Source organism: Ambystoma mexicanum, chromosome 1q (genome assembly GCF_040938575.1).
Source record: "Ambystoma mexicanum isolate Mex_15411 chromosome 1q, UKY_AmexF1_1, whole genome shotgun sequence".
Taxonomy (NCBI): domain Eukaryota; kingdom Metazoa; phylum Chordata; class Amphibia; order Caudata; family Ambystomatidae; genus Ambystoma; species Ambystoma mexicanum.
Window position 1 is genome coordinate 309,765,243 of NC_090922.1, and position 18,052 is coordinate 309,783,294.

General features: G+C 45.7%; 1 protein-coding gene across 1 annotated transcript in view; it reads left to right on the top strand.

Annotated features, from left to right (window-relative positions):
* Positions 1-18,052, top strand: part of TRIM28 (tripartite motif containing 28) — a 980,216-nt gene that overhangs the window by 712,177 nt on the left and 249,987 nt on the right. The window contains exons 13-14 of the mRNA XM_069639014.1: positions 8,290-8,588; positions 8,889-9,003. Coding sequence (XP_069495115.1) covers positions 8,290-8,588; positions 8,889-9,003 — 414 coding nt within the window. The remainder of the gene's footprint in view (positions 1-8,289; positions 8,589-8,888; positions 9,004-18,052) is intronic.

Here is an 18,052-nt window from a genome sequence, read left to right on the forward strand (position 1 = left end):
GACTGAACCGGCCCTAGCTTCGGGCCCCCACCTGAGCACCCCTTTGGGAGGCCGGCTGGTGAAGTTCGTCAGCGTGTGGGAGTCCATCTTCACCGACCGTTGGGTGCTGGATGCCCTGGCCCACGGACACACTCTCAAATTTCTAAAGAAGTGCCCCCGCATTCCTCCCATGGCCAGGAAGGAAAATCACATCCCTCAACTACTGTTACAAGTAAGGGCGATGCTCAAGAAAGGTGCCATCAAGCTCGTCCCGAAGAGGCTCCGGGGCTCCGGAGTATACGCCAGGTACTTCCTCGTCAGAAAGAAGACAGGCGGTTGGCGCCCCATCCTGGACCTGTGGCGGTTAAACAAATACATCAAGGCGCAAAAGTTCAGGATGGTCAGTCACCCTCCAGCACGTGCTGGGACAGCTGGAGGAGGGCGGCTTCCTGTCGTCACTAGTCTTGGAGGATGCTTACTTCAGTGCCCTTTTAGAATGGGGCTGTGGAAGGTTCCTCAAATTCGTAGTCCAGGGGCGGCACTGCCAATTCAAGGCCCTGCCATTCGGGCTGAAGTCGGCACCCAGGGTGTTTACCAAGTGCCTTGCACCAGTGGAGGTGCGGCTGCGCCTGGGGGTGATCCAGGTCTACCCCTACCTGGACAATTGGCTCATCCGTGCAAGGACAAGAGAACTTGTGTCGAACACACAGCGGAGACTGTCCAGCTTCTCACGGACCTGGGATTCTCCAACTACTCAAAATCCCACCTGGTCCCGTCACAGGTTGCACTGTTTCTGCGAGCCAAGCTCGATACAGTGGTGCGATTGGCCTCGCCGTCAGAGGAAAGGACGAAGGCCATCCTGGGCAAGGTGCAGCACCTGCTGGCCACGGACGTGGCCAGGGTGAGATCTATCGAGCCCCTTCTCGGAATGATGTCCTCATGCATCTACCTGGTGCGCCTGTGCAGGCTACAGATGCGTCCTCTACAAGAGTTCCTCGACGCCTGTTGGATACAAGCGACGGCAGCTTTGAAGACAGGATCCCGCTCAACGAGGCTTTCCGCCAAGCGATCCGATGCGCATCTCGCGGTGGGCAAGGACTTTCAGGCCCCAGTACAACAGGAGACGATGACGACGTACGCCTCCCTGGAGGGATGGGGAGCGCACATCGGAGATCTGCACGCGAGAGGCCTTTGGCTCCCGGAGGAGAGGTCACTCCACATCAACATCCTGGAGCTCCGAGCCGTGTTCTGGGCCCTCAGGTCGTTCCTCCCGTCCCTCAAGGGCAAGGTGGTGAGGGTCGTCACCGACAACTCCACCACAATGTTCTACATCCGGAAGCAGGGAGGCACCAGAACCCCAGCCCTATCCAAGGATGACCATGATCTGTGGGACTGGGCCGTCGCCCAGGGGATGTTTCTGGTGCCCTTCCATCTAGCAGGAATAAAGAACGTCTTCGCTGACTCACTCAGCAGGGAGCTGCGCTCGTGCCACGAGTGGGAGCTGCGTCTGGATCAAGTGGATCGACTTTTCCAACGATGGGGCAAACACCAGATCGACAGGTTTGCAACAGCGACGAACTCCAAGTGCCAGAGGTTCGCCTGCAGGTTTCCCCAGCCGAGGAGCATGGGCGATGCTTTGTCGTTCCCTTGCGACGGCCTGTTCCTGTATGCATTCCCCCATTGCCATTGCTGCTCTGACTTGTCAACTAACTCAAGAGGTCCCGGTGCAGGATGATCCTCGTCGCACCGGCGTGGCTGAGACAGATCTGTTTCCCGGACTGAAGGAGGCGCCATCCTCCATCACAACCCGGAGTCACTGAACTTGCAGGCCTGGCTCCTGCAGCACTAGAGTTTGGAGGGTATGATATCCCGACAGACTGCAATGAGGTGCTTGCAAAGGCCAGGGAATCCTCAACTCTAAAGTACTATGGACACAAGTGGAAGAGGTTCTCTGTCTGGTGCCGTGCACAGAAGATTAACCCTCTGCGAATTACGGCCCCTCAAGTGCTGCTGTACCTGCTGTCGCTGGCCAGGGCGGGGTTAGCTCACACTTCTATAAATATCCATCTTGCAGCGATTTCCCGTTACACCAGAATTACGGGACGGTCATCGCCTGGTGAAGGAATTTGAGGGGACTGTGCCGAGCGTTCCCGCTGGTGAAGGCTCCGGCCCCAGCGTGGGAGCTCAACGGTGGTGCTGACCAGGCTCATGGGGCCGCCATTCGAGCCTCTGCATTCGGCACCGTTGAAATTTCTGTCGTGGAAAACAGCGTTCCTTGTGGCCATCACCTCCACACGAGTGGGAGAGAGCTAGACCCTATCCTGCAAGTCTCCATACTTGACTTTCCACGAGACGAGGGTGGTGCTGAGGACGCACCCCTCCTTCATGCCCAAGGTGCCGTCGGACTTCACCTCAACAAGCCCTTGGTGTTGCCAGTTTTCTTCCCGTCGCCTTCGTAGCCGGCCGAGAGGACTTTGCACTCGCTGGATGTAGCTAGAGCGCGGAAGTTCTACGTGGACCGCACAGAGTTTTCGGAAGACATCACAGCTTTTTGTGAACTTTGGACCTGTGAATCAAGGGAAGGCACTCTCGAAGGCTTCAATTTCCAGATGGCTCTCCAGCTGCATCATGCACTGTCAACGGTTGGCAAACCGACCGTTGCCCGGCCGTCCGAGAGTCCATTCGACTAGAGCAATCGCTGCTACTACGGCATTCTTGTCTGGTGTGCCCCTGCTAGACATCTGCAGGGCTGCTACGTGGAGGTTGACGGACACTTTCACGAAGTTCTACTGCGTCGACTGGGATTCCAGGGAGGAGTCCAGAGTCGGCCAAGCAGTGCTGCGCAACCTGTTCGCCTAAAGGTGGGCCTGGTGAGGAGGTAAGAGTTGCTTAATGTTGAGTTTATGTAATGCTTAATGTTGAGCCTTGCCACCTCCCGTGGTTGTGCATGTGTAAACTGCTATTCTGTATTCATGAGCATGTGAATCCATACCAGACCCCATGCTGGAGAAGGAACAGCTGACTTACCTGTAACTATTGTTCTCCAGCATGGGTCTGGCATGGATTCACATGCAAACCCTCCCTCCTACCCCTCTGCGGCTCTTCACTTGGTCATACTGCCACTTTACATGCTACCAAATCTGAGGATGGCTGCCAGGGGCAGGGCTTAGGGAGAGGGCAGTCATTGGCTGGGGGCAGTATGACCCAGAGACCAGTGATTGGTTACTACTAAGAAAGAAAGATCAGAAACAAATCTGATACTGATTTTTTCTTTACCAAGGATTCCTAGCCTGACGGGGAATATTCATGAGCATGTGAATCCATGCCAGACCCATACAGTAAGTGTGGTGTAGATATGAGTGGGTACAGCCATTGCTGTACTCCATTAACTACCCCACCTATCTCAGTACATAATATCCTACTCCCCAAGCACTTATGCTTATCAGCCATAGTCCGCATTTACCCTACTTGTATAAGGTAGCCGTTTTGAATCTAGCCTCAATGTTTAAGGTGACCACACTTTGCATCAAGCCAATTGTGTTAGTCAACCACAGTTTGCATTTTGGGCAGTTATGAATGGGGTAGAATTTTGACAATATTGTGAAGATTAACATGCATCGCATCTAGACAGAATTGTGAAGATTGGCCTTGCGTCACATTTAGACAGAATTGTGAAGATTGGCATGCGTCGCATCTAGATAAAATTGTGGAGAACAGCATGGATCGCATCTGAATCGTGATGCCACTAACCAACCCTACTAAAAAAAAACTTGCCCCTCTGTGTACACCTCTCAAACTCTGAACTAAGCACAACCATACCTCTAAAGCACAACAAACTGCATTTACTTTACTACACTGCAACACCAAAAGAAACCACAAACAGCCTCGCACAACAGCACATGATGGCTATCATCCAAAAAAAAACACTGTCCAAAAAACACACCTTATGTCAGCGAATGGTGTGAACCGAACGGAAGTTGGCAACAGCACAACACATCACAGCTCTCCTGCTCTTTTCTCCCGCTCAGTCCTACTAACCCCCCCCCCCCCACCCAAACCTGGACCCCCTTATCCTCTTGCTTTACAGATCCACCAGAGTGCCCACGCAGTATGTGATGTTGCGCGGTATAAAACATAACTTGCACAGAGAGAGATTAAGAAAGAGAGAAGCAAGCTGTCACAGAAACAAAAACTGTATCCAGTGGGATTGGCAAGTCCACCAACGATATACAATGCTTGCCTAGAAGCCTAGAGCAGAGGCCTGCCAACCCATAATAGACTAGTGTTTCACCGTGACCATTGGTCTTCCAAGATCAAAAGACTGGGTGGGAACCCTCAGTCTCGTGAATCAAGATCCAGTGAATCGGGAGTGACTGTTACTGTGCTCAACCAAACTCTGGGGAAGACCATAACCAAGACTGTCATAAAATGGAGTACTCCCTGCACATCTGTTCTCTTAATCCTCACGGTACACCTACCTACAAACCAATCCTAGTCTGAGGATAATCATGTTACTCTTCGTACATTAAACAGGAAATGTCTTTCCCCATCCTGGAAGAAAAGCAGTAGACACCATGAAGATCAAAAGAAAGTTTCCAAAAGAAACAAGTTACACAAGGGAGGGACCATGGCACACCCCTGCCTAAAACTGTTATGCATGGAATTGTATTCAGTGTTGATCCTTTTTCGCTCCATCTAATGAATCCCAAAGTATCCCCATATAGTATTGTTTCTATAAAGCTTTGGTGCTTGCTTTTTCGAAGAGCTGTAATAGCATGTCATTGGATGTAGTAAACAAAATATATAACTTGTGATAGCACAATTGGTATTTACATAACAGTGGTTTATATTGTGGCAGTGAAATATTCTAATAGGGGTCAGGGGTCAGGGGGAATGCAACCTCCTGGTACCAAGGCAATTTTCTTTCTCATTATTTTGTGTAGCCCAGGTTATTTCTGCCCTGGCCTGCTGGCTGGACTTTGTCACCAGGCCTGGGAGTGCTCACCATATACCAACTTTCTCAGACAAACTGCAAGAGAGCAATTTTAGGCAAGGACTACAATCCTGAGTTCCCATTGGACACACAAAGCATAGATGTTTGACCTAAAGTGGGTGGGGGGGTGCGGGTGGGGGGGGTGGGGTGGGAGGGTGGCTTTAAGTGCTGTGAACGGACACTTCATATTCTTGAACAACTTGCTTACATTTCCTTGCATGATTGTTATGCAAGATGTGTACTATGGCAGTCCACACGCATTGGACATAGTTCTTGATTGTGCTCTCCTCAGCCTGCCCACCCCACCCCACCTTCAAGAGGTCATGGAGAGAAACATGTGTGCAAGTAGCCACAGCCTCACACCATCTAGGCCACATCAGACCGGCGAATGACCATAAAGGTCGGCTCAAGCAACCCAAACTTTCACTCTGTGAGAGCGGTAGACCAGCCTCAGCTTGCCACCCATGACAACTGGTAAGTGACAGTTGCAGCCTGTTACTACCTACCATCACACACTCATAACAATGTTTGCTGAGACCTAGACTTTGGAAGTAGTATTCTACAATCCCGTATGATGTCCATCTTGTGTTACTGCCTGATGGTGCCTAAAGGACTCCCATCTATAGCTATGAGAAGAACCATGCAAATAGTAATAATCTGCTGCTGCGACTAGGTGCTGACCTTGTGATACAGATAGTGGACGTTCGCCATCATTTTCTGCTCCAATCCAGAGTGCTGGCCAGCTTGTTTTGGACCTTGTGCTGTGAACCGCCACACTTGTCCCTGTGCCGCCTCCATCTGCACCGCTCTATGCTGATGGATGCCAGGCAGGCACTTCCTGGTGGGTGTGGCAGGCTCAACTCTCCATATGCCTGTGTGGCAGTGGGAGCGAACAGGCCGGCCCGTGCCGTATGTGCCAAAATCCAATGCGTGTAATTATGCATACTCCCTCTACCCTTGGTCCTGCGGGGCTCTCGTACAGTCTGCCTCCACGAGACTGCTCATCTTCTGGACAATTTTCTGGGTACTGCCCCAGACTGCTCGGTTTCCGCTGCATGGGTCTTCCCCAGAGTGTAGCACCCATGCTTCTGGAGCCTCTGCCACTGCCCCTCCCCTGGCTCTCCTACTTCCAGGCTGTCCAGCTCACATGGCCCGGGTCACTGAGGAGCTGTGCTGTAACGCACTCCCTTCCATCTCTCTTTGGTTCCTCCAACCATCTTAACTGTTTCTTCTTGTCCTTGTTTCCCCCAACCGCTATGGTCCACAGTCTCTGGTCACTGCCATTGTCCATCACATTCCCAACATTCTGGAGACTCCCCACAAAGATGGAACAGTTCACAGCATAAGAAAAGCACTTTGCGTTCTGACACCTAAAATAAACTACATTCAACCATTTCGGGGGTGGGGGTTGCATTTTATTTGTTTTATTACAGATGTTCCTAGCATAGGTAACCTCAACCTAGGAATGCCCTGCTTGGGTCAGGGGTTACATATACATATGAAAAGCCTGGGCAAGGCAATAGTTTAATAGGGTGCATTAATTCCCTGCACCTCTTTTCATTCCAAGGTCAAACAAACCTTTACAAATGTTGTTTGGAAGTCCATATCATAGGCTAATATGGTACTAATAGCGTTAGATGCTACTTGAACCTTGTGCATGTGACTAGATGTATCAACCAATTTGGTTTACAGGTTGTTTTTTCAGATTCTCTCCAAGTGAAGTATGGTTGAGCATACAAGGCAAACTCTTCAGGAGCAAAATGCATTCAAATGCAGTGTAAACCTGTGCAGTAAGCAACAATAACAGAAGGTATAAAGAAAATCTGGTCATCAAAATATTCTTTATATAAAAATGTGCATAAAGATGACCACAATTTACATGTAAGTAAACATGTCACAAGTAGTATTTTCAGAAAAGGTGACCCAACTGTGTCTCGAGTGTTCAAATTCCTTCAGTTGGTTAAGTAATTCACTTTAGATTTTCTGTGATTGATTGAGCACTTTACAATGATTTCCAATAGCCCTGTGTTACTCTGTGGACGAAGCTGTGGGGGTCTGCATACAGAGCCCTCTTTCGGAGAAGCAGAAATATGACTCTACAGAGGATGAAGGGTCCCCAAATGCGAAGTCAGCCAGCAAAGCAGTACAGACTTCAACATTGTGGCGAGATGCCCCCCAAATCAAAAGCCAGTGGTGGTGCAGTAACACATGATGCTCGGTGTCTGCAACTGAAGATGCAGAGGGAAGGAACCAAGATCCCAGGCAATATCAGAGAATCGCTAAAATATATTGAAGGTGTATTGGCGTTGTGTAATTGGAGAGTTTGCTAAGTAGTATCAAGACGTTGCAGCTGCAATGGTTGTGGCAGGGTCATCCACTAAAGGCTGCTTGGTTGTAATGGCATGAGGTGGTGTTTGAGGAGCCCACAGATGCACTCTTGAGAACTGGACACTTCGTAGCAGTGTGGTTGAAGACATTGTATGGTGGTTATCCCAGTATGGTCATCACAATGGTGACAAGGGACACAGGCTAAATGACAAACCATTGACGATCTCCACTCTGGATGAACTGAATCAGGGTGCTGCAGGACGAGTCCAAGGAAGAAAGTTTCAAGCAACAGCCACGCTGAGTCTCCGAAGGTAAACCATACCCTGGCTTCTGGGATGGCGACAAAGGCGCAGCCACAAGCTTCATTGGAGCTCAAACACTCAGAACAGTTATGTTTAATAGCAATTTACCAAGCACCTTTGCTATATGTTTACTTGGTGAAATTTCGCTCACTTTTTCTACAATAGGACAACTGCCCCTTGGCCAGGAATCTGCACCTTGCTGAAGGTTAGGACGTTGTTGAATAGTGTTATTGCTACTTCAGCCCACTATTGTGGGCCCTTCATAAGGACAGGGGAATGAACAGAACCATCAGGACTGCGCGCATTTGCTAGCATTGAAACAACTAATTACTAAGTAGATGAGAACCCTTCGGAGGTAATGTTCACAACTTTTAAACATCGCTAAAAAGCATGCTATGAAATGGATATTCAAGTTTCAAAATACTTGTTTTCTTTACTAATTTGTCCACGTTTTGCTCTGAACAGTTAATCCTCTAAATTCTCATGGCAACTGTTTCAATTCTAATGTCTGGGGGCAGTTTAAAAGCTTATCTTCTACGTAGTTGGACCTTGCGGGTTCTGTAGCTTGAAAATGTTACTACACACTTCCCTAATCTTCTTTTGCTTGTGAATATTGAGTTTTCAGTCCATTGTATGTTAAGTAACTTTTCCTGCCTACCTGTTTATTTGTTTTTATTAAACATTCAGGAGGAGGCCATGGAGACTGGCATTGAACCTCCCACTGAGCAGGCCATCGAGATGAACAACACTGGTAGCGCTTCTCCTGTAGAGAGTTTGATTCATGCTAACTCTGCTCCTGCTGTTGGAAATGCTGGAGATGGGCCATCTTCAGATGCCCCACCATTCCAAATGGTTGTGGAGGCTGCAGAGGGTTCAGTTGCGAGCTGTAATGTTTGCCAGATGGCTGGGGTGCTGTTGACCTGCAAAGAATGTGAAATGCACTACCACGCAGATTGCCACCTTCCTCTGATCCAGGAGCCTCCAAGGTACTTTCAGCAGGTTGTGATCACTTGTGGTGCATGTCTGGTAAAGGGCGGGTGCATTGTGTAAGCTACTGCAATAGACTTGCTAACTCTCTGGGATGTGGGCTTCTTTTTTTGCCTAAGTTCAGAAAGATGGTGGCTGTGATGCCATCTATAGTTTGCAGGTGTACCTGTGTTCACTAGTGGTAGATAGAACGATGGCCATCTCTAGATGATGGCTGCTTTTAAAAAGGTTGTCAAGCCGAAGTATGGTATGCGTAGTACTATGCATGCCTGCGTTTAACAAGTTCATTTCCGCCACAGTGACGATTGGACATGCTTGCTGTGTCAGGACCTGCCTAGAGAAGGTGATCAAATTCAAGGAGAGAGTTTGCAGACAGACCAGAATATGGCCAAGATGTCACCTCTCGAACAAAAGGTGTGTAGTATTTTTTTTCTTTTGCAGTTCCCACATAATAGTGATGCAGCTTCTGTGGGAGCGTGGTTTGATTTGATGTACAAAGATGTTAGTCTTTAATCCACGCCACAGCCCTATCTCGTTATTTCTACCCAACCCTGAGCATTTGTAATGGGTTGCTGCAGTACATAATGTAAATGTACACTCGTTTTAATGTACCTTTCAAGTTTTTCAGAAACCAATGCATTGTCATTGCTCTTGGTTGAAAGATTTGCCTTGCTTTGGAGACTATTGCTCTGACGCTTATCCTTCACTCTTGATATGATATGGCATTTATAACGCACCTATACACAAGTGTTTCAAGGTGCGAAATCCTACACATCCTGTCTCTTTTCAGGATGTGCTAGGACAGATTCTCTTGACCCTCTCTACAGTGTGGAAGTAGTTTCCCCACGTTTGGGCAACAGGGCTTTCCCCAGCTCACCTAATGGTAGCGATGGCAGATCAGTCAAGGGCAACACTTCAGAGCGAAGCAGGGTGCCTCAATTGTAGAACAACACATAGGACATTCAATAAGGGAGTGTCAACACAAAGGAGGTTATTAAAAATATAATACTTTATCTTCTGTGGTAAAATGATGTTTAGCTTACAGTTTGAGAGGTGTTTTGGTGTGCCATAGTTGTGCCACTACCAGTTGCGGTCACTAGCAGTGTCTAATGTGAGCATGGTATCTCGGATTTATGCTTTGCTTATCTTTCTCATGGGTTTTAGAGACACTGATCAGTCCTTCTGGCAATTCGTGCAGAGAAACTCTGTTCCCCATTGTGAAATCCCTTGTTTATTTTAAACTGCGCACATTACCTTAGTGAGTTCTGGTAGGGATAAATTGTATGCTTTTAAATTTGTCTTTTACAACTTTCTGGTTACTTGCATGATGTGGCCAAGAAGGGCTGGTGGTAGTGGATATTTTTTTACCCTGTGTTTTTAAATTTTCGCGTGCATTTTGCATTTTTCAGTATTATGTCTTTTAGAGTACCATATATGCGAAAATGGCCATGCCATGAGGGTTCGCCCTGTTCTTTGGCTATCTTGTATTTTGCCTTTTTCCTGCCATCTCAATGCTGGATTCGCTAAACATGGTATGTGCTTTCCGGGACAAAGTCTCAATGGCAGTATGTGTTTGTGACTGCCTGGGCCCAGTCCACATTCTGGCAAAGTGCTTATTTTTCTGTGCAGAAGTGATGGCCAAGGGCTGTCTGTAATTGGACAGCCCAAGCCAGTTTTTTGAATGGTGCTGATCCTTACCATTGGTGGACTTGGAGATGACTCGAGTTTGGAATTAGAGCAATTCATCAGATCGTCATCAGACCCAAGACCCCTTATAGGAGCATCTCACTGAAGACCTGAAATTCGATGCTAGAGCCATCCCTCATTGTCTTCGTCGATGGTCCTAGTGAAGCCCTGCTCCTTTACTGATCTCCAGAAGGCCTTCATCAGTGCTTTGCCCCCTGGACCGGTGGGAACAAGAGGTCCCGACCCATGCTTGAGGAGCCTGCCATTGAAAGCCTTCAGAAGCATCCCGAAAGAAGCCGGTCAGCTGCATCTGTTGTCATCCAGAGTTCGAACTTGAACCTCCACAGACCTTCGACTTATGAAACAAGAGGCCTCCCTCTGCAGTTGCAGCTCCCTCCATGGCACGAAGGAGTCTTGCAGGGCCAGCTTCTTTGTTTCTGCCACAAGTCTCGACTTTTGCCATTTGATTGCAGTGGTCATAGCGGTTTTCTGCCTGCATGGTATCCTGGGAGTCCTCTTGAGGTCACCAACATGGTGGTCGTCCAGCTGGCCAGTGGCAGGAGCAGTATCGCCAGAGCACAGAACCCCCAATTAGCCAGCCCTAAATCCTGACCCTGAAAGCGACTTCTGCACCAGTGAGCCCTAATCTCCAATGGAACAAAGACACAAAGCAAGAGGTCCAGTGATTTCCAGAACCAGTGGTCCCTGTGCAAATTGGAGTACATGAGGTGAGTTAACAAACCTGTTTCTACCATCCTCCAGCATAGGGTTTAACAGCCATAAAATCCTTACCCCTACCTCTCCGTTGCTCAATTGTGGTCGTGGAGTTCTGGTCAAGGATCCTCCCCTGGGCTTCCCTTAAAGTGGTAGAATTGGTAGAGGGTCTCCAAAGCACTTTAATCCTAGTGTTCCTTAACTCTAGAACACTTACAAACTGGCTGTTAGCTTAGACAGAACTTGTTCAGACTTGTAAACACTCCTAGCTACCCAAAAATAACTATTTTTGTATTAAAATGTGTGTGGTTCGCATCTTAAACCTTACATTTATACATACATTCTTCACTTTAGATTGTAAGATTTCAGTTCATTTGTCCATTGTTTGTCAATATCGCTGTCCAAAAGCGAATGATGGTCGTTACCATTTTTCTATTGTTACCCAGAAGTATGAGTGACCATCGTTTTCTGGCGTCTAGCTGCTTGTGGTGCTGAGGTACATTTCGCTGAGGAGAAGGCGTTTTTCAGATAGGACTGGCCATTGCATTAATATGTGGTAGATGCTTTCAATTGTTTCCGTGTTCTTGCAGAATCTGCCCACCAGATCAGTCTTGTGTCTGGCTTGTTTTTCCTATGATTTCTTGCGTAGGTAGAATGTTTCATCGCAATCTCATGAAAGTATCACAAATCACCCGGTCTGGAAATAGGTTGAGATAGTGTGGCATTTGATTTAAAGCTCTTATTTCGCCCTCACAGGTTAAATTTTGTTTGGATTTGTTTTTAAGGTGCTGCGTCATTACCCAATCAGATCTTGCAGGGTGTGTTTTTGCTCTTTGCGGTCTTTTGTTCAACATATCCATTGATATATCACTTTCAGTTCTTTTAATATTTGCTAATTCTTTCCATTTTATCAAAGCAGTGGCATTGACGTTCTCAGATTTTGTTTGAAGAATGGTCAAGGGCGGTATGATGTCGTTGTTCAATTTTCTAAGGAGGTCAAATTACTTCCATCTTATGATAGACGGAAGGGATTGTAGGGCAAGTTCATATCTAATACGCGGCATGGGGGTAGATTGCGGGAGAGCGAAGACCTGCCTCCAAAATATACGCTCCAGTTTTTCCCATATGCACGTGTCTGTTTATCATGGTCTTGCCACCATAGGTCAATATAGCTGCCACCTTTTGCCTTTAGAACGAGACCACTGGTTAAGAGAGAACTGCCCAAATTTCTTATGTATGATGAGCCCTTGTCTTGCCAATGCATGAGCTTTAGATTTGAGATGTCCTATCCAGTACTGTTCTGTCTGACATTGGTTAATCCATACGCCTAAGTATTAATCGTTTGGGCTTGCTCGATTTTTATTTTGAAGATGGAATGGGTGGTGGTTTTTCCTTTTACCTTTTTGCGTAGTGTCATGATTTTAGTCTTTACATTTATTTCAAGTTCATTGATTGTCATTTATTCGTGTAGTTTGTTCAATGCAGTTTGTAAACCTCGAGTGGTTTTTGCGAAGATGACAGTATCCTTGTATCCAGCCAAAGGGCATCCTTGTTTCAGGCCATTCCATGTTCGAATTGGCTGAGTTACTAGACCATCCTTGGTCATACGTATCTGGACTCTGGTGTTCGAGTAGAGTAACTTGACTGGCTCTATTGTATCTCTTGGACAACCCCGTTTCTCAAGTTTGTCCCATAGAATGTTTCGGTTTATCTTGTCAAATGCAAGGTGCAAGTTGACAAATGCTGCATATGTTTGTGTTCTTGCTTTTATTGCTTCATGTTTTAACAAGTTCAGGATAAATAGATTGACATTCGTCCCTACTTGTTTAACAAAGCCAGTTTGTTGTATTGCTTGTCTCTTTGCCGAGATGGCCCAGTTATTAAATTTTGTTAACAGTAGATTGGCAAACATTTTCCCTAGAGGATCCAACAGGGCAATTGGTCTATAGTTCTCTGGCTCTTTCGTTGGACCTTGTTTGTATATTGGGATTAGAATTGCCACGTGGTAGGTAGTTGATTTGTGCGATCTATGATTTCAAAGATTTGCGCACAAAAGGCGGCCCAGATGTCAGGATTTCTTTTGATGTAGTTTGAGAGGCTGCCCGGGCTAGGTGCACGGGAGACATTTAGGTTGTGAATGGCAGTTATCTCAGCAGGCTCTCATGCAAATGACCATTTTTCTTTGATTGGAATTAGATTTTATTCCTGTGGAGGGTCTTTCCTTGTATAGTTCTTCAAAATATGATGTCCAACTGGTCTCCTGTACATCCCGTATCATCTTGTCTTTCGGCGGGGTTTGGGGATTCAATAACTTCCATAGATTCCTAGTATTCCGTGAAGTCATTGCCCTCAGCATAATCTCTGCATCTTTCTGTTTGAGGGTCATTTTGGCTGTTTTAAGCCAATTTTCATGTTTTTGCTTGGCTTTTTTTTAATCTTGGCCTGTTTCCCTGCAGGTGGATCTTTCTTGAATTGTTTCAGCTTCCTTCTTAATTCTTTTTTTCTCGCAGCCATTAGGTTACTATAGGCATGTCCATAATCATGTTTCTGTATATTCTTGGCTGCGGATTGTTGTCTGAAGTTATGTAAGATCCATTCATAAGTGATCTTCCCCGTATCTTCCATCTGTGTTTTCATAAATGTATCTGGAACCTGTTCAAGATGATGTGCAATTAAAAGGCTATTTGTGCCTGTATTAAGTTCCATCTCCGGAGGTTTCGTTCTGATTGGGCACTATCTAGTTGTGGACCATGCTCGAATCATAATGAAGTGATGACCATGGTGTGAATGGATGTTAACATTTCGTTGTAGGCGCTCATTTATACGACTGGAACTGTAGATTTAATCAGGGATTCCCATAATGTTGCCCCTTGTCCAAGTCGGAGTGGGCTTTTTTGTGGCTGGATCGAGTGCATCTAGACGTTCCATGTTTCTATCTTTCATTTCTTTGGACCATCTTAGAGCACCATGTTCTAACATATGGTCTTCCATCTCTAGCCCGTCGGGTTGTGCAGATGGATACTAGTCACCGCATATGATAAAATCAACAAGGGGTTATTTCAAAGTAGTTGCGTCCATGGCTGTTAGTGAGTCTATGAATATCTCATCTTTTATCTTTCTAGGGTTCCAGTATGCATTGATTATTCCGAGGTGGGGTTTAGTAGCTCTTGGTTTTTCATAATGGAAGACATTTCCAGTTGTCCGATCTTGAAGTATTGTAATTTGAACACATGGGTTTATGTTCCTGTATTCTATTAGTTAAAGTTGGGAACCTAGCTTAATGAGAGTAAGTAAACCTGCAGATGGACGTCCTTTTCTCCTGCAAATTGCGGGGTTCATATATGTGGTGAATCCTTCACATATAGGTTGTTGGTGAATCCATGTCTCTTGGAGACACATGATTTGGGAGTTTGTAAATTCCCGTCTTTACTTATTGTATAAATGAGAATTGCCACAGGTGTTCCATCAGCAAATCCTCTAGGTTTGGTTGTTGACCGTTGCTCGTGGTTAATGCTGTTCTTGAGATCGTATCTTCTTTTGATTTGGGGTTTTGCTCATATCTCTCCAAAATGGAAGTTTTGCCATCTGGGGGTATTGTTTGGTTTGGTGAAATTTTCTACTGAGATTTTCTCGGTGGTCAGTCTGGTTTTTATAACTGGATGTCTGAGGAATAGGCACTTTCGTAGCTACTTATAGTTGAGCATATTGATCTGTTCGTCATGTCAGGATTTAGATCTGTTCGTTCATCATCCATAATGGTATCGGCCATCTCCTCTATCATTATTTTGAACCCTAGTTTTCTGATGTCCTTTTTGTGTGATTCAATCAGATGTATTTTAATCAAGGTACAATCTATCCAGATCTGATCAAGTCTTGTTTCCATGAATTCGATTAATTGAATATCTTTTGATTTTATTATTTTCAGAAGAAAGGAGCAAGGTATTTGTCCTATTTAGGAGATTTTCCATTCTTCCAAGTTTTAACCTTTTGCGTTTGTTTTGCTTGCGAGGGTCGATAAATTGCAGAAGTCTCAGTATTGCCTCTGGGTGCTCGTTCGGGCCTTCAGGAGTAAGTGTAACATCTGGGGGGACCTTTGGGAGGCGGTTCATGTAAATCGGGTCTAGTATTAAAACGACTTAGCTCTAAGTCAGAGATGTCTTTGCAGGCCAGATTAATTACACTCTGGTGTCCTGAGTGGCTTTGTTCATAGAAGTCTAGTACTATTAAAGAAGACTCATTTATCTGGGTGTGGTGGTGTTCATTACCCTCGATGTCTTCGTTAGAATATGTAGACAGATTCATTAAACGTTCTATAGTAGCTACATCAACTTCAGATACTGACTGTCGTGTTGTAAGTAAGCTTTCCTGGGAAGCCACTATCTTGTTGCATTGTTGCATAGAAGTATCTTCCGTTTCAATTGTTTTTTTCAGTAGTTAGTCTTAGTCCTTTGTTGATCTTTCATCGTTTGGGTCAATGTGTTTGTTAGATTTCGTATGAAGGCTCTAGATCCTTTTTGTTGTTTTTTTAGTTGCTTCCTTATGTTCATTTTAGTCTGCTTTGTTTGTATGCTCGGCCGTGTTTGATCAAAGATAGGGTTTCCTTATTTTGATCTACAACATCTCCTTTGCTCGTCAAATCTTTGGTTGGGCCAAGGTGGATGCTTTGAGAGAGTTGAGACTTATTAACATCCATGGTTAGGTCAATCAGCAGACCTTCTGCTGTTTGAATTGTATTATTCTCTTGTACTTTGTCACTGCCAAGATTGTTTGGTGTCCATGCCAATTGTTCAATTTGTGCGTAGCTATCAGTAGTGGTTTGGCAATGTATGGTATTTCCCTCTGTTCTTAATGTTGTTCTTGTGCTATGGGTGTTAATCATCGCGAGTAGGGCATCAGTAAGGTGTGCTTTATCAGCCCGATCATTTCTTGCAGAATCTGCTAGCCGTAGTTGCCATGACATGCTGGTTTCTGCCTCAATGTTGAGGCATTCTGTATTTTTATCATGAGTACTTAATGCATTTTTTGCTTTGAATATATATGGTTGCCTGTTCATGAAGCAAATATAGAGGCATCTCAAGAAGTTTCATTTAGGGAATCATAGTCTGTGTCGTTACGGCAGTTAGCATATTCTACAGGTCCAGCATCGATGTTGGAATGGATTCATGCTGAGGGGATTCTGTGGGCTGACATGAGCATTTGGAGTAGTCAAGAGAGCGTTCTTTGTTGCATTTGTCGGTGGTCTGTACTTGGTGTGGTCTTTGTTTCTCCGTTGAGATCGGAGTACTTGTAGGTGGGGCTTGATTTTGTAAACTCACTGTTGGGTAGCTTTTTACAGATGGCAAAACAGCGAATTTCAAGTTTATCTAGGTGGTTTGATTCATTGTTGTTTCTTATTGCTTTCCTTTCAGTTTCCTGAAGTTCCAATAAGGTCTAGGGACTATCTCTCTAATCGTCGGTTAGTCGCGAATTTCGGTGAAAAATCATGTAGTTCTGATCTTGTTTGACGATCGTATTGTGTTTTCCATTTTTGTTTGGCTATTTTAGCTTTATCTTTTTGAGTAAAGACCGATTGTGACCATCCTGTTTTGTCTTGATGTTCATTTGATTGAGCAAATATACTTTGCAATTTGAGGGAAGAAATTTGATTTATGTTAAATGTCTATCAAGGGAGTTGACTGTCAATCAGCAGAAAGAGATATCGGACCTTCTTTGAAACTTGACTTGCTGTTATTCAGTTGGTCAATATTTTTTGATTTTTTTTTTGTTCAGGATTGGTGTTTGATCATATTCCTTTGGTTCTATTGTCAGCGTCCTGACCCTTCTTTCATTTTCGGACGGTGTTATTGCATTTGTCTCCCAATGCGTTAGTCATTAACTGGATCCGTACTTTGGGAGTTTTGCTCATTTTCTTTCCAGATTCTGTGTTCCGATTATTTATCTGCGGTGGGCCCCCTTTGTTTGAAAGTAGTCTGGGGGAGTTTGTTTGTGCATGTTCAGTTGGTTGGGTTATACTGATTTGCCTAGTATTATCCATTCCCTCTTTAGGTATCTTCATATATTTTTTTACTTTAGCTGGGGAGCTTTTTTCTATGATCTGTATTCTCTGACAAGATTACAGAATTTTGAGGAGAAGCATATACAGTGGATTTTACTCTGTGTCGTGTAAGAGGTCCAACTGAGGATTCATGCTGTTTATTATCTTGCTGTTCTGCCATGCAGTTTATGGTTTATTCAGTGGTTCTCCGGGTGTCTATCCACTGCGGGTGGATTTGGAGGCGTGGCCACCAGGAGTGAGAGGAGTACACTTGCCTCCTGCAATCCCCCGGCATCTGTCTACGCGGTACTCGGGGGCCACGCACACCCAAAAATGCGATCACCGGAGCGGGCCCCACCAATCCGCACCATCGACCGTCCGTGGGAGTCCAGACAGCCAGCGACAGAGTCCGGGAAACGTACTACCGTGTGAATGGATGGGACGCGACCCACCAACCAGGAGCTCAGCAGTCAAATATTATGGTCCAAAGTATACGGTTGATATTAGATCTGCGCAATTACAGTTCTTATGTTTTGGATAGTAAGTAGTTACTCGACAGCTCAGAAAGTTCCACCGTGTGGGTCAAAGGAGTATTCCTGCAGTCCCCACACGTTGTTTTAGAGATTAGAAATTCAAAGAAGTCCACCGAGTGAGTCAAAGGAGTGTTCCCACAGTCGCCACATGGCGTATCCTCATAGATGTTGGATCTGCTGACTATTTTCACAAAGGTAGTGCTTGCGCAAAGTTACCTGTATCATTCTTGAGTCTTGTGCTCGCAGTCCTCGCATGGACTGCATTGACTGCACACTCGTCTGTCACACTTGGCAGCGCGCTCCGCGTCTGGTGGTGGTTATAGTAGGACCAGCAGGGAACAACTCTGCCTCCAAGGCTAAAAACTGCAAAAAGACTGCTCTGCAGTGACTGCACACTCGTCTGCCACACTCCGCTTTATTGGGACTTGTGAATCGAAGGGCACTGGGCCTCATCTGTTGTAGCAAGGAAAGGACTTTCAAAGTGTAGAACCTTCTA